This window comes from Lithobates pipiens, unplaced genomic scaffold (genome assembly GCF_037356315.1).
Source record: "Lithobates pipiens isolate NorthernLeopardFrog02 unplaced genomic scaffold, aLitPip1_a1.2 Scaffold_19, whole genome shotgun sequence".
Classification (NCBI taxonomy): Eukaryota; Metazoa; Chordata; class Amphibia; order Anura; family Ranidae; genus Lithobates; species Lithobates pipiens.
This window is the reverse complement of record NW_027507764.1, coordinates 149471154-149487206: the sequence shown is the minus strand read 5'-3', so window position 1 is coordinate 149487206 and position 16053 is coordinate 149471154. Positions and strand designations below refer to the sequence as shown.

The following is a 16053-nucleotide window of genomic DNA, read 5'->3' as shown; positions in this document are numbered from 1 at the left end:
GGCGCATGCACCGCAGACAACGGCGCGCAGGCGCACTGAACGCGGCACCGTCAACTGCGAATATGGCGCGCGTGGTGGCTCCTGTGCGCATGCGCGGGAGTGACGTCATCGCGGCTTGGCCGAATGACAGCGGTGGACCGGCGAGACCCACCGAGAAGATGGATGCGCCAGACTACAGGGGACAGCGGTGACTTCGCTGGCTCCTGTGTCAGGTAAGTGACACATAATGGACTACTATGCGATGCATAGTAGTCCATTATGCTTTGCCTTTGCAGGGAATGAAAGAGGAAGTAAACCCATCAGGGTTTACTTTCTCTTTAAGGGTAAAATCCAGACTGAAGGGGATAGAAAATGTTATTTTCAGTGAGGTTGTAGACCAAGCGTCAAAGGGGTTTGGAGGAAAAGGGGAGCAAGTAGATGGGAAGTAGGTTGTTAAGGATCAAATAAGTATCCAATGAGGGCTTTTAAGTATGGGGGTGACTAGTGCATGTTTTAGAGAGTTGGGGAAGATTCCAGAAGAGGGGGAGAGATTGAAGAGTTCAAGAGTGTAGGATAGAGCCAGAGGGTGATTGTAGTATTTGCTAGGAAGTAGGGTCCAGGGGGCAGTGAGTTAGGTGGGCATCCATCCTTGTTTGTAGTAACAGGCTTGAATGAGGAAAGTATTGAATGTGTTATTAAGTTATATGAATATTATTTTTTAAGTGATTGGCTATCTCCTGACCAGTGAGTGAGTTAGTGGGTGGGGGCAATGGAGGATGAAATAGAGAGTTAAAGTTGTTGTACACCCTGTACAACCACTTTTCCCTACAGGTAAGCCTATATTAACACTTAGCTGTAGGTGCTGGAAATATCTCCTAGACCTCCACGGTTTAGGAGATATTTACTAAAAAGACGATCACCGATGTCTACGGCGCATTCGCCCTTTAGAGAGGGCACATTGTTCCATTTCCATTAGGGGTCATGCTGTGACTATGCATTAAGATAAAAAGCCTTCTGTGTGTAGCAGCCTCCCCAGCACCCTCTAATATTTATCTGAGCCCAATCTCTATCCAGCGATGTGTGCGAGTCCCTCTGTCATTCGGGATTCTCCTCCTGATTGGCCGAGACACAGCAGCGGCACCATTAGCTTATGTGGCTGTCAATCAAAGCCAGTTAGCCAATCAGGAGAGAGAGAGGGGGAGGGGCCAAGTGGCAGCTCTGTCTGAATGGACACCGGGATCTGTGACTCGACTCAGGTGCCCCCATAGCAAGCTGCTTGGGGTGAAGGCACTCGACAGGAGGGAGGTGCCAAGAGCAGTGAAGAGGGACCCAAGAAGAGGAGGATCCAGGCTTCCCTGTGCAAATCCACGGAACAGAGCAGGTAAGTATAACTTGTTTGTTGTTTTTAACCCCAAAAAAAGAGACTTTACAATCACTTTAAATGTATAGAATAATTCATAGTGACTGGATGTGAGGGTGTTAATGAGAGTGATAAAATAGGTCTGCTTGGCAATGGTGGAGGCAGGAATTGTATTTTTGTATTTTGCCATAGAGGTGGTCAGTAGCAGAAAGGAGAGGAGAAGGGTTAAAGTGGCACATATTTCTACGGGTAACTGTTATGCAGTTAGAGGAAGAGGAGATGGAAGACCGGAACAGAGTGAAACTAATAAGGTAGTGATCAGAGAAAGGAAAATAACTGTTGGAGAGGTTGTACAGAGAGCATAGGTTGGAGAAAAGAATGTTAACTGTGTTGCCATCGGTGTGAGTAGAAGCATGCATCCATTGCTTCAGGTCACAAGAGGAGGTTAGACTGAGAGTTTTAGAACTAGAAGGAGTGTTAGTATTAATAAGGATATTTAAGTCACAAGAATGACTGTGGGAATATCAAAAGGGAGAAATAGGGTAGCCAGGCAGAGAAGTCATCAGGGAAGGTTGATACCGATCCGGCAGGCTGGTAGATCACACCAATTATCAAATAAACTGGAGAAGATATACAAATACAATATGGCTCAACTGGGGAGAAGGACAGAGATGAAGGTGAGTGAAGAAGCTAAAAGGAGCTCTGTGGGGATAGAGGATTCCATCTCCACCTCCTTTTCATCTACTGGGTCTGGAGAGTCCAGACAAGGCCACCATGAGGTAGGGAAGCAGGAGAAGTAGAGTCGGAATCATTAAGCCGGGTTTCTGTAACAGCAAGTAGATTAAGGAGTTAGTGATGAAGTCATGGACAGAAGTGAGTTTGTTACAGACATACAGAGAGATCATTCCAGAGGGCGTAAGAAGGGGGCTGGTTTTGGGAAGTAGAGGAACATAAACTAATTTGTATGGATTGAGGCTGCTGCCAGAGGGCATGGGGTGATAGGTGTGTTGGGCAGTTAAAGGATGGAGGGCCATGGTTGGGGATATATCTCCAGAAGTTAGGAGAAACAGAAGGGTGAAGGAGGTAGTATGGGAGTGTGATTTATATGAAGGAACATGCCCCAGAATCCTTGGGGTTTAATTAGCATGTGGGTTTGGAATTAGTAGGAGTTTATGAGTGGAGTAATAAGGAGAGGGCAGAACTGAGGGTGTAGAAGAGGGGTGAAGAAAAGAGAGGACACAACAGTGAGCCGGAAAGATGGAGCGCGCATTTTTCAGAGGGAAAGGATTAGGAAGACTGGGTAAGAGATGAAAGGGGAAACAAGGTCACCAGCAGTCTGATGTTTTGCAAAGTAGTTTGCTGTGGATTTTCTCTTTGTGCAATCGTTGAAGTGCAGAATGAAATGAAGTGCCTACTTAACCATAGAAACCCATTTTATCGAAAGAAACCCGGGCTATGCCACCCCAGCATGTTTATTAAGGATTTTTATTGTTGCTATTATTATTTATCAAGAATTCGCCAAACAGTTCACACAGCTGGGCATTCGTCCCTTTCTAAGTCAAAGCATTCAGCTATAATTGGTGATAGGTTAATCCTATGGGATTTTAAATGTGAGAAACAAATCTCTTAAATATAGAATATCCCTATTTGTTGTATGTTATATTCTGTTGTGTTATGTGTTCATTGGCAAATCGTCTTTGAAAATAATAGGTAAATAGGGTGAATCCTTTTTAAAATAGACAATTGCTGTAAAATACAGACAGATGAATGGCAAACAAACATTTGCTGTATGAATTGCACAGTGAATACTTTATAAATAGATCTCTTAGGCTCGGTTCACACAGGGGGCGACACGAGGCGACACGACTTGCTGTGCCGCGACCTGACAAGTCGCCCCCGTTCTGTACTACGGAACCGCTCCGACTTAGAAAAAAGGTTCCTGTACTACTTTTGGGCGACCTCGGGCGACTTGCATTGACTTCTATACAGAAGTCATTTGCAAGTCGCCGCTGAGGTCGCGGCAAGTCGTGTCGCCTCGTGTCGCCCCCTGTGTGAACCGAGCCTTAGTGTTGGTGTGTGAAAAGTTTTATTTATTTTGTTCAACATCATTAACTACCTGAGGTCGGGCCATAGCCGAATCACGGCTACAGCGCGGACCTCAATTTCCGAGAGGCCATCATAGGACGTCCTCCCCTGTTCACGCTCCCCGCGTGTGCCCTGCAGGGAGCGCGCTGTGATCACCGAGTCACTGAGATTTGGCTGATCACCGATCCTAGTAAGGGGCCGGTCCCGGCCCCTTGCCATGTAATAAGCTGTCAGCCAATGACAGCTGATCACATTATGTAAACAAAAGCTCGGTGGTCCTTTTTTTTTTCTCCTCACGCTGACAGTGTGAAGAGGAAGGAGGCACATCTGCCTCCTCTGTGCAATTCGGTACCCCCTGCCTGTGCCACCTGTCATTGTCACCCGCCAGTGCCAGCAGTGCCCACCAGTGCCCCCTATCAATGCCCACCAGTGCCACCTATCAATGCCCACAAGGGCCACCTATCCATGCCCACCAGTGCTGCCAATCAGTGCCACCTAGCAGTGGTGCCTATCAGTGTAAGCAATCAGTGCCCATCACTGCCACCCATTGGTGCCCATTACTGCCACCTCATCAGCATACATCAATGAAGGGGAAAAATTACCTGTTTGCAAAATTTTATAACAAAATATAAAAAAATATCATTTATTTTTTTTAATTGTCTTTTTCAATTTTTTTAACAAGAAATAACCGCAGAGGTGATAAAATATCACCAAAAGAAAGCTCTATTTGTGGGGGAAAAAAAATGATAAAAATGTAATTTGGGTACAGTATTGCATGACATGATTTTTTGCAAGGTTGTTGGAGCTCACATTAGTTACATATTAAAGAACAAGCCTTTGCTCTGCACATAAACAGATACCAAATACTTTATAAATATATTATAATAATACCAATACAAAAGAAGCCTGCATACACTGTTGGGAATTTAGTAAAACTGGAGCAGATAGAACCTGGAGCAGCTGTGCATAGTAACCAATCAGCTACTAGCTTCAGCTTTGGCAATAAAAACTAGAAGCTGATTGGTTATCACGCACAGCTGCTGCTGATTCTGTTCCAGTCTTAGCAAGCTCCTATCATTGTTTGCAAGCTTAGTTCATTCTGAAGCCACTGTTAGCCCTTGTACACACAGTCGGAGAATCCGTCGGAATGTGTCCTATCGGACCGTGTCGTCGGATAATCCGACTGTGTGTGGTATGCATCGGACTGATTCCGTCCGAATATCCGTCGGACCCAATTTTCCAACATGTTGGAAATATTTCCCGACCAACTGGTTTGATTGGACATACTCCGATCATGTGTAGCGAATTTTGACCAAGTGCCACGCATGATCAGATCAAATTCCTACATCAAAGCTATTGGCTACTAGCCTGAATGTAGTCCCATCGTAACGAAATTACGTCATCACGTTCTGAAAGATTGGATTTTTCGACCGTGTGTATGCAACAGTTTCGGACACAATCTGTCGGACTAAATCCGACGGACAAAATCCGACGGATTTGGATGGCAGAATCTCTGACCGTGTGTACAGGGGCTTAGAGCTCCTGAAGCAAAGCAGGACCCATATGTCAAAGCAGGTCTCAGCAATTTCACTGGGTAAAGTAGGGTGCCTAAGGTTTTAAAGCTACAGTTCAGGCAAACAGAAAAATACACAGATACAAAACATATGTGAGAATCGTTGTATTTGCCAAAGGATTTGTATATCTGTCCACCCGACTGTTAAATTTACACAGCTCTGATGCATAGCACAGTTCTGTCTGGCAGGGCAGACGGCCCAGGTTTTCTGTTGCAGATCAGTTATATTTACATATCTTGCCCTGCCTGACCTAGCAGTATAAGATGAAGAAGCAGACTGATCTGTCCATCTCTTTGTCACTCTAATCTATTATCTAATCTTATTAGCACATAAGCACTTGGGCACAACTATTTGGCTCCTCGTGCTGCTTCTCCTTCTCCCAGCCTGAGCACTGCTGTATTAGGATTACAAGAGAATGATACTAAATCAAATTCAGGCACTTATTTAACCACTTGCTTACTGGGCACTTGAAACCCCTTCCTGCCCAGACCAATTTTCAGCTTAAAGAGCTGTCACTCTTTGAATAACAATTGTGCGATCATGCTACAGTTTGCCCAAAATACATTTTTATAATTTTTTTTCACACAGATAGAGCTTTCTTTTGGTGGTATTTAAGTGTTGCTGGGATTTTTTTTTTTTTTTTTATTTCACCGAAAATTTGAAAAAAAACAAAAAACTGTTTCATAGTTTGTTATAAAATATTGAAAACAGGTAATTTTTCTCCTTCACTGATGTGCGCTGATGGGCACTGATAGGCTGCGCTGATGGGCACTGATAGGCGGCACCGATGGGCACTGATATGGTGGCACTAATTGGCACTTATAAGGCAACACCAATGGGCACTCATGAGGTGGCACTGATAAGCACTGAGAGGTGGCACTGATGTGTGGCACTGAAGGGCACTGATGGGTGGCATTGATGGGCACTGGTAGGTGACACTTATAGGCAGCACTGATCTGTGGCACTGATTATTAGACACTGATAGGCATTGATTAGCAGTACTCTTGGGCATTGATGGGTGGCACTGTGGGCAGTGGTAGGTGGCATTAGGGGCAGTGGTAGGTGGCATTGTGCGCACTGGTAGGTGGCACTGGTAGGTACTGATAAGTGGCACAGTGGGCACAGCCACGACTTTCTGAGTGAGGGACCGATGGAGATTCGGACGGAATCAGTCCGATGCATACCACACACAGTCGGATTATCTGACGACACGGTCCGATAAGACTCATTCCGACAGATTCTCCGACCGTGTGTACAAGGGCTTAGGCTCCTCTGGCGCGTCTAGCTAGTGAGGGCACTAAAAAGATAAGTGTCCAAATCAGCAAAAATCAAACACAGTTGTAGTTGGGTGGTACTCTTCTCACAAGTCAGGATTTATTGTCTGGAGAAAATCTTTTTAAACCTCATAAAACAGGTAATTTTTGGTGAGAAACTGCATACAAAATATATTCATGCAATTCCAGGCAAAAAGTAAAAGCATCCAATGACTTACTAACAATAGTCAGAGAATGCTGTACTTGTACTAAAACGTATACCTGCTTGAGAAAGTTCCCCAACATATGATCAGGATCCACTCAGGTGGCACTTGGCTCAGCCTCCACAGCCCAGCGCTCCCGTGAGAGCTGGAGGGGGGCATAGCAGAGAGTTGGAGATTGACAGTCACCATTCACTGCTCAGAGCAGAGGGGAGAACTCGGCGATCAGCAATCTTTGATTGCTCATTTCTCACTGCAGAGCTGGTCGATGCTGCATCCACCTAGGTGAGTATAATTGTTTCTTTTTTTTTTTTAAATCCCAAACTTCTCTTTTCAATTTTGACTGGCGACATGCCTCATTCGCCCTTGATGTGCTAAACTTGTGTTTATATGCGTTTAGAGCACATTTATAATTACATAGAATGCTAGTAATTATTTCTCAATGATATAATTCAAACTGGATGTTTAGCTGCACGTCAGGGCACATCAGAAGAGCTGCGTTTAGAGAATACAGAAATCTGTGTGTCCAGAATCAATTACAAAATCTTTAAACACAGCTATACTAATGTAAATGTGTCTAAACGCGGCTAATCCTTCTTTAGATCAAGAACTTCTGAACCCAAAGTGATCTAGGAAGCATGGTTGTTTATACCTCAGAGAAAATGTCTGCATTTGGAAAAGCTAAACCCAGAAGAGCTAATGAGAATAAAACCTTAAAGTGTTTGTTCCCTAAAAAAAAAAACAGATCCTGTTCCCTTAAAGCACTCACGTGACTCCTCGGCTCTCTCTCCTCCCCGGCTGACGTGAGTACTCGGCCCCGCCTGCTATAGCTGTCAGCCGGGGATAAGAGAGAGCCAAGGAGTCACATGAGCGCCGGGAGATGCTCTGATATAGGTACAGGTGGGCAGCTTTTTTATATAACACGGAAAACAGGGGCACATAATGTTATGTTACAGAGGGGATGGGATGTTTTTATTGTGTTGGCTTAACAACTACTTTTTTTTTTTTTTTGATAGCTCAGTCTGTGTCAGCTTCTTTTAAATGTATGCAGCTTTGAGGAATAGGAATCTTCTAGGGAATGCCTCTTATGAATCACAGACACAAAGATATTTGACAAACTCACTTCTAAGGATGCATGAATCAACTTGTGAAAGGAAGTTGGTCAACAGTTTGCCTTTACCTGAGCTATATCTAGTAAAGGATTCCTAGAGAATGTGCCAAGCTGTTTAGTGGGGAAAGAATTTTTTTTTTTAAAGGGTCGTTAATCGAGAACCTGACTTGCAAGACTTAGGCCCCTTTCACACTGAGGCGCTTCTAAACCACCAGTAAAACACTGATGGCTTGCTTTTGAAGAGCTTTTCAGGGGCTTTTGAAGAGCTTTTCATTCATTTCAATGGAAAGGGTTTTTTTTTCACCGCCCTGCCAGCGCACTGCCCCAGTGTAAAAGCATTCATTGATTTTAATGGAAATAGGTTTTTGTGAGCTTTTCAGGTGCTTTTTTTAGCGTGAAAGTGCCTGAAAAGTGCCTCAGCTTGAAAGGGGTCTTAAAGATTCATTCCAGGTAACAGGTGAAATACTCAGTGAACATTAAGCCCTGGTTCACATTGGAGCGATTTGGCATGTGATTTGACATGTCAAATCGCACACCAGATCGCCAGCAATTGCCAGCAATGGCACCATCTGAATCGGTGTGATGCCGCATTTGCAGCGCCGCATCAATTCCCAAAAGTATTTTCTGTACTACTTTTGGGGACTTCAGGGTGTGATTTCCATTGACATCTGTACAGCAGCCTGCACAGATGTCTCTGAAATCGCCCCCGAAGTCAGGACTGACATGCCGGAATAAAATTGTGCAAGTTCGGCTGAACTCACAAGATTTCATTCCCGCTGTCACTGTGAACCTGGGCTTAAGGCTACCAGGATATCATGGAGCTATGTTGAATTTAGAAAGTTCATTTAGATTAAAGGAGAGTATGGGTATATTTTTTTTTACCCCTTTTATACTTACCTAGGTGGATGCAGCATCGGTCTGCTGTGACCCACAGGAGAATCCCAGCCAAACAAGCTCAGGCTGCACTTCTCCTTTAATCTGTACTCTGCAATGTCTCTGTATGTAAAATTTTCAGAGACCATCTATTAGGCTCTGTAGGTACTCAGGACTTCAATGTATGTGTAACATTTCTTTTCTGCTTCCTGCATAACCAATCACATTCAAACTTCTAATGTAGATTTAGATCTGATGGTAGTTTTGACAAATGTTCTAGTGTGGCATTTTTTTGCATCAAGACTGCTATATGTACAAGTTTGCCTCCTCTCAGTGCTGCCTAGCAGTGCCCACCAGTACCGCCTATCAGTGCTCATCCGTGCTGCATATTAGTGCCACCTATCAGTGCCCATCGGTGTGGTACATTAGTGCCTCCTCATCAGTGCCACCTAATTAGTGTCCATAAGTGCCGCCTCATCGGTGTCCATCAGTGCAGCCTATCAGTGCCCATCAGTGCAACCTCACCAGCGCACATCAGTGAAGGAGAAAAATCACTTGGCTCCCCTGGGCAAATCGCAGTAGCTGTACATTGGCTGCTTTAAGACCACTAGGGGGCACACGCTGCCAGGTCCGATGCACGTGCCCGGCAGCCGCTATGTCAGCCGGACACCTGTTATCGCTCCTTGGAGAGACAGAACGGAGATCTGTCAATGTAAACAGACAGATCTCCGTTCTGTCAGAAGAGAGGAGACAGATCTGTTGTTCATACTAAGTAGGAACAGCGATCGGTCTCCTCCTCCAGGCAGTCCCATCCCCCACAGTTAGAGTCATTCCCTAGGACACATTTAACCCCTTGATCGCCCCCTAGTGTTAACCTATTCCCTGCCAATGACATTTATACAGTAATCAGTGGCTATTTTTAGCTCTGATCGCTGTATAAATGTCAGTGGTCTGATAAATTTGTCAAAAGTGTCCGATCTGTCTGCCGCAATGTTGCAGTCCTGCTAAAAATCGCAGATCGCCGCCATTACTAGTAAAAAAAAAAAATTATAATAAAAATGACATAAATATATCCCTTATTTTGTAGATGCTATAACATTTGTGCAAACCAATCAATATACGCTTTTTGCATTGTTTTAATCAAAAATATGTAGAAGAATACATATTGGCCTAAACTGGGGAAGTTATTTGTTTTTTTTAAATATTTTTTTAGGGGATATTTATTATAGCAAAAAGTAAAAAATATAGCTTTTTTTTTCAAAATTTACGCTCTTTTTTTGTTTATAGGGCAAAAAATAAAAACTGCAGAGGTGATCAAATACCACCAAAAGAAAGCTCTATTTGTGGGAAAAAAGGACCTCAATTTTGTTTGGGTATAACGTCGCACGAGCGTCCAATTGTCAGTTAAAGCGACGCAGTGCCGTATCTCAAAAAATGGCCTGGTCATTAAGGGAACAAATCCTTCCGGGACTTAAGTGGTTAAAGGAAATCTGTACTGAGAGAAAATTTAGACCACTATTGCTGACTTCTACTCTTGAAAATTCTAGTTCCTTGGCTGTCATGCTTTTCAGATGGCTGTAATACCAAGTCACTGACTCAGAACAAGTATGCAAATAAAACAATTCTGACATAATTGTGTTCAAGTATTGAAGTCAGAAATAACCAGGCAGGAAGCAATGTAGCGTTGTCAAAAGGTTTGCAGTGGCAGTCTATATACTTTGTTCAGTGCAGCTTTAGGTTAACACATGATACAAGCCATTAAAAAAAGGGAAGCAAGTGTAACATGGGATGCTTTGTGTACATGGAATGCTCATTATCATCCTGAACTTTGTTTCCTTTATCCTTCCTTTTTATTTTATTTTTTACCGTACATACAGCTAGAGTTGTGGGAAAAATAGATTGCAAACTCTTGTTAACTATCTGGATCTCTGCATGAATGAATCCTAATATGTGACCAGATTTCCATCTAAGTCACACTAACAAATAACAGTCATTTTTAACAAATGCAAACAACATTTTACATTGGCCTGTTTTTACCAAACCAATGGCTTTTAACACTTAATGTCACTGATTGGTGAACTGTTGTACCAAACATTTTTTAGCCTACCATTACAGTGGGATTTTTTAGCCTACCATTACAGTGGGATTTTTGGTATTGTTGTATTTGTAATGTGAATCTTTATCATAATGCATGTCCCAAATTCTCTTTAAGTTTTTGATCAAAGATAGATGTCTGGACATTCTGCTGTATAATTTTTCATATAAAGAATTTAGAAAGAATGATTCCTTGATAATCATAAGCTATCTGGGAACTGGGGCAGCAAACCAGTCCAACACTGTTATATTTCCTTTACCATGCTTTACAATTTTTTTATTTTTATTTTATTTTATGCAGAACAATGCATAACATTCATATACATATGTCACAGAATTCAACTTTTCTTTGATCAATCTATAAAATGTTGTAGGTTATGGAGCATTCTGGCAGCCTTATAACCAAGAAAACTTGCCTGCTGATCCTTAGCTGACAGCAAAGGGTTATTTTTCACGTATTTCATAGCTTGTTTCAAGATTGTATATGTCTGTAAACTGATCTTGTTCACACCTAGAAATTATAGATTCATTTCATGTTTAGGTTGTAGATATCCAGGTAATTCACAAGGGTTCATGTGAAGACTCATTCTAAGGGCTAAAATGTTTGAGCCCCACATTGATGTCTGCCAGGGTCCAAGCCTGTAACATCCCAGAATTGAATATATAGGGAATATTCGCTCTAGATGCGATTAAAAAGTAAATCAATTCTGAAAATAGTGTATGATAAAGACAGCTGCTAGCACAGGCCAATAGATAAAACAACCAAGAACAATCAGTATACATATAGTGCAGCTCTTCTTGCTATCACTTGATGAGCATGTATAGCAGGGGTACTGAATTAAAATTCACGGGGGTCCGGTCAGTAAAATTTTCTTCCCGCGGAGGTCCGAATGTCATATTGGTCATGACTCCGATCCTTCACATTACAGCCTCCCGTGCACATCACAATTGTTTTCTATTGCCCTTGTAGATACCTGGGTTTTTCTAGGGCAGAAAAACAGATCTCTGCACAAGTGTGGACAAGCCCTTACATCAGTGCCCTCAGTCCCCCCTTCACAGCACATTTCTCACTTTTACATCACAGTCCCACCATCAGAAACCCCGCAACCCATTACAGACTCATCACAATGTGTCCTTTTAAAGACCCCATCACAGAGCCCCCCACCTCATTACAGACCCCCCCACAAACACAGATCCCCCATTACAGATCCTCTTCACCACAGACCCCCCCCCCCCCCTCAGCACAGATCCTCACTCCATCACATATCCCCCCCCCCCCCATCACAGACCCCACTCCATAACAGATCCCCCCCTAATACAGACCCCACTCCATCATAGATCCCTCGATCACATATCCCCCCATTACAGACCCCACTCCATCACAAATATCCCCTCCGATACAGATCCCCCTCCATCACAGACCCCCCCCCCCCGATACAGATCCCCCCTCGATACAGATCCCCCTCCATCACAGACCCCCCCGATACAGATCCCCCTCCATCACAGACCCCCCGATACAGATCCCCCTCCATCACAGACCCCCCCCGATACAGATCCCCCTCCATCACAGACCCCCCCGATACAGATCCCCCTCCATCACAGACTCCCCCCGATACAGATCCCCCTCCATCACAGACTTCCCCCCGATACAGATCCCCCTCCATCACAGACTCCCCCCCGATATAGATCCCCCTCCATCACAGACTCCCCCCCCGATACAGATCCCCCCCGATACAGATCCCCCTCGATACAGATCCCCCTCCATCACAGACCCCCCCCGATACAGATCCCCCTCCATCACAGACCCCCCCGATACAGATCCCCCTCCATCACAGACCCCCCCCCGATACAGATCCCCCTCCATCACAGACCCCCCCCCGATACAGATCCCCCTCCATCACAGACCCCCCCGATACAGATCCCCCTCCATCACAGATCCCCCATTAACGGCCCCACTCCATCACAGGCCCCCCGTTACAGACCCCATTCCATCACAGACCTCACTCCATCACAGACCCCTCTAATACAGATCCCACTCCATCACAGACCCCATTCCATCACAGATTCCCCCCCAATGCAGACCCCATTCCATCACAGATCCCCCCCAATGCAGACCCCACTCCATCACAGACCCCCGTAATACAGACCCCCCATTACAGATCCCACTCCATCAGTCCTCCCTCAACATTACAGCGTCCGAATGTCCCTTTCATCATCGCAGCATTCCCCCTTCCTCCCCCTCCCCACACTGCCCTACTTATTCACACAAGCCGGGAAGCACGCATGGCAGGTCCGGACAAAGGGCGGGATTTTTCAAGTTAAAAGGGGGTGATTGGTTGTTGGGACCGCCCCACTGCCTAGCAACCAATCACCCACTTCGTAACTTGATAAGTCCCGCCCTTTGTCCGGACCTGCAGTGCTTCCAGGCTTGTGTGAATAAGGAAGGGGAGTGATGCAATAATGAAAGGGAGACACCTGCCAAGCCTCACGTGTAAATCAAGGATTTTAGCGGCAGCGGCGGGCTGGCAATCCGGCAGGGGATAGAAAACACACAGGCAACTATTTGCGAGTCTGCGGGCCGGATATGGCTGCTACTGGGTCCGGATTCGGCCCGCGGTCCGCCATTTAGTGATGCCTGATGTATAGCATGATCTAAAAAATGTGATAAACATTGTGAAAGGCACATGTGATAAATGAGAAAAAACAAAAAGGGGTGTGATAGTAAGTTCATCAAAAAAAGAAGTCCATAAAGCATCCAAAAAAAGCAAATGTCAAAGAAAGAAGACAAATAATTTCCAGTTCAAAATCCACAGGTGAGGGGTAGAACAGATGATTATGTGCAAAAGAGAACCAGCTTCTCCGGATCCTCCGTGTAAAACACGCCAATTCAAAAGATGACAGCTTACCAGAATGTGGTAGCTTGGTGGCAGTGGGGAAAACCTTTCCCAGGTGTATCCATAGAGGTGCTGCCAGTCCAGGTTTGCTTCAAATCACAATCTCATACCTGATGCATTAAAATATAAAGAATCATAGCGTTATACTGTTTAACTATGTAACTATGTAAGTATCTAAAAGGTGGTTTATTGAGTATAAAAGATGCACTCACATGATCAATGATGAAAACGAGCATGTTGTCATATAAAATGCTGTAGCAATAGCCATGGACAGAATATCGAGCAGCTGAGGAGCGTGGTGACGTCACGTCTGGTCCCACCCAACGTGTTTTGTTATATTTTTGAAGCCACCACATTCTGATAAGCTGCTATCTTTTGCATTGGAGGTGTCAGAGGATCTGGGGAAGCTGTCTCTCTTATGCACATAATCATCTGTTCTACTCCTCACCTGTGGATTTTGATCTGTTGTGACACTGGAATTTATTTTTCTTCTTTCATTGACTCTTGTTTTTTTGGATGCTTTATGGACTTCTTTTTAAAAAAAAACGTATTTGTTTAAAATAACACACTCCTTTTTTGTTTTTTTTATCATTTAGCACATTTACCTTTCACCCCGGTATTGCCCATATACAGTTAAGGTGTAGTTAAATTAATGGATAGCTCTTGGTCATGTGGGGGCACAATCAAAGAATCACCCAAGTAGAAAAACCATTGGATATGACCATTTTAATTCACATTTAGGTGCTGCCTTTTTTTATTGTCCCTGGGCCATAATCCTTGTCTTGCCTACACTACTTAGTAAATGCCTCCCTCCAAGCACAAGCATGGTTTGTATCCAAGCAAACCTGTTAAACCCACAATAAAATAGGCATCGCCGCTATCATGTTTTGGCCAATCAGTTGTATAGTAATTGGCTTTGAATAACACCAGGATTGTCCAAAACGTGTTAGTTGCTTGTTTTATCCTGATGTTATTACATACATCTATTACATTTATCCTGCTGTCATTTTACATATATCTAAAAGCGATGTAGGTTCTAAATTAGTCTTATATTTACATGGTTGTGACATTATAGTGGACTGATTTGTGGTGAATACCTTATTGAGTCTTAGCCTGCTGAAGCAATTGGGGGCCGAAGTTTAGAAAAATAAACATAATCAAACATAATCATTATAGATAGAATTGAAGATGTGGTAGAAAAAATTCATGAAATTGTTTTTGTTAAAGCCCAATACAGAAAAAAATGTAAATTCTCCCTTGCAGAAGCACTACACCCACACTGCAAGGGCTAACAGCTCATTTACATTTAGAGGAGAGTAAAAGCACTTTTACTTACTTGACCCTCCACTCCTCTGGCAGATAGCTCTCCCCCACGCTCCGATGGTGGACTACTTCTTGGCCTCCTCACGTCCATTGCAGGGCTTTGGACCCTGCATCAGTCTTGATGACGTCAGGACCTGGTGGAGAATGGGGAAGAAGACGCTGCGGGACCAGTCCAGCAGCGCAGAGGTTCGGGTGAGTAAAATTACTTTTCCATGCCCCTAGATCTAAACAAGCAGTTAACCCTTGCAGTGTGGACACAGCCTCACTGCATGGCACAATTTTTCTCGTTTCCTTAAGCTTGGCTTCAAAGGTTCATATTCACCTTAGTGCTCTACTGAAGTGGACCCTAATCAAATCTTGCTTGCTGGCACTGCATTCTTAATGTTCTATAGTCATGTTCCAAATAGAAGCTATTCAAAGGATTACAGATCCCTTTCATTGACCAGATTTGGTTCAGGTAGTGTGAAGCAAACATTTATTGATTCAAAACACTCACAAATATAGACTAACTGACTTTTTGAAATTTTAGGAGCTTAGAAACTTTAAAATACTTTTAGGGCCAGTTCTTGTAAATATCCAGATAATTCATAATGCACATGCAGGCTCATTCTAGCTAAACTATGTAAGCCCTACATTGTTGTATGCCAGGATCCAAGCTATTTAACAACCCAATCTTTTGATAACTGTGCTAGTTATGTGTAGCCCATATAAGTACAAACTGTAAGCATCTTAAGCAGACATTCACTCTCCCAACCAGCATTGACTATTTGTAATCCTTATGCTGCTAGCATTAGTAAATACATAGGAAAGTATATTATATTTACTTGATTTAAACTTTTTTTTTACATTTCTTCAGTTACTTCCTGGTTTCCAGGCCTAGACAAATGATGTCATACATCCCAGTAGCAGTAGGAGAGGAGGAGGGTTTTTTTCAGCTAAGCCCTCCTGACTGCATACCTGAGCTAGGGGCTGATGGATTCCAGGAAGTAAGTCTACATAAATCATCTGCCCTTATTTAAGATGACCACGGCCAGAAATGCTGGGGGGGTGTTTTGCAATGTGATTTCTCAGCAAAATAAAATATGGAGACATGGATGGATGGGTGAGTTTGCTTTGAAGTTAAAAAATTTATGAAATTGCATTTTTGGTTTGTGGCGCTCAGATACAGTATAGTTCCACTTTAAATGGAATCTGCCAGGTTACAAACTTTAAATCCGCTATTGCTTGCTTGTGTTTAAGGGACTTTTTTATATTCTGTTCGTAGACCCAGAACAAGAAAGTAGGTC

The 16053-nt window shown here is 43.6% G+C and overlaps 1 protein-coding gene across 11 annotated transcripts in view; it reads left to right on the top strand.

The window, feature by feature from the left end:
- SATB1 (SATB homeobox 1) overlaps window positions 1-16053 on the top strand; it is a 260292-nt gene that overhangs the window by 162682 nt on the left and 81557 nt on the right. For 8 of the 11 annotated variants that reach the window (XM_077491391.1, XM_077491392.1, XM_077491388.1 and 5 more), the window contains one exon: window positions 14804-14959. The exons of the other annotated variants lie outside the window; for them this stretch is intronic. In XM_077491391.1, the coding sequence (XP_077347517.1) occupies window positions 14804-14959 (156 nt within the window). The remainder of the gene's footprint in view (window positions 1-14803; window positions 14960-16053) is intronic. 11 annotated transcript variants of the gene reach the window in all.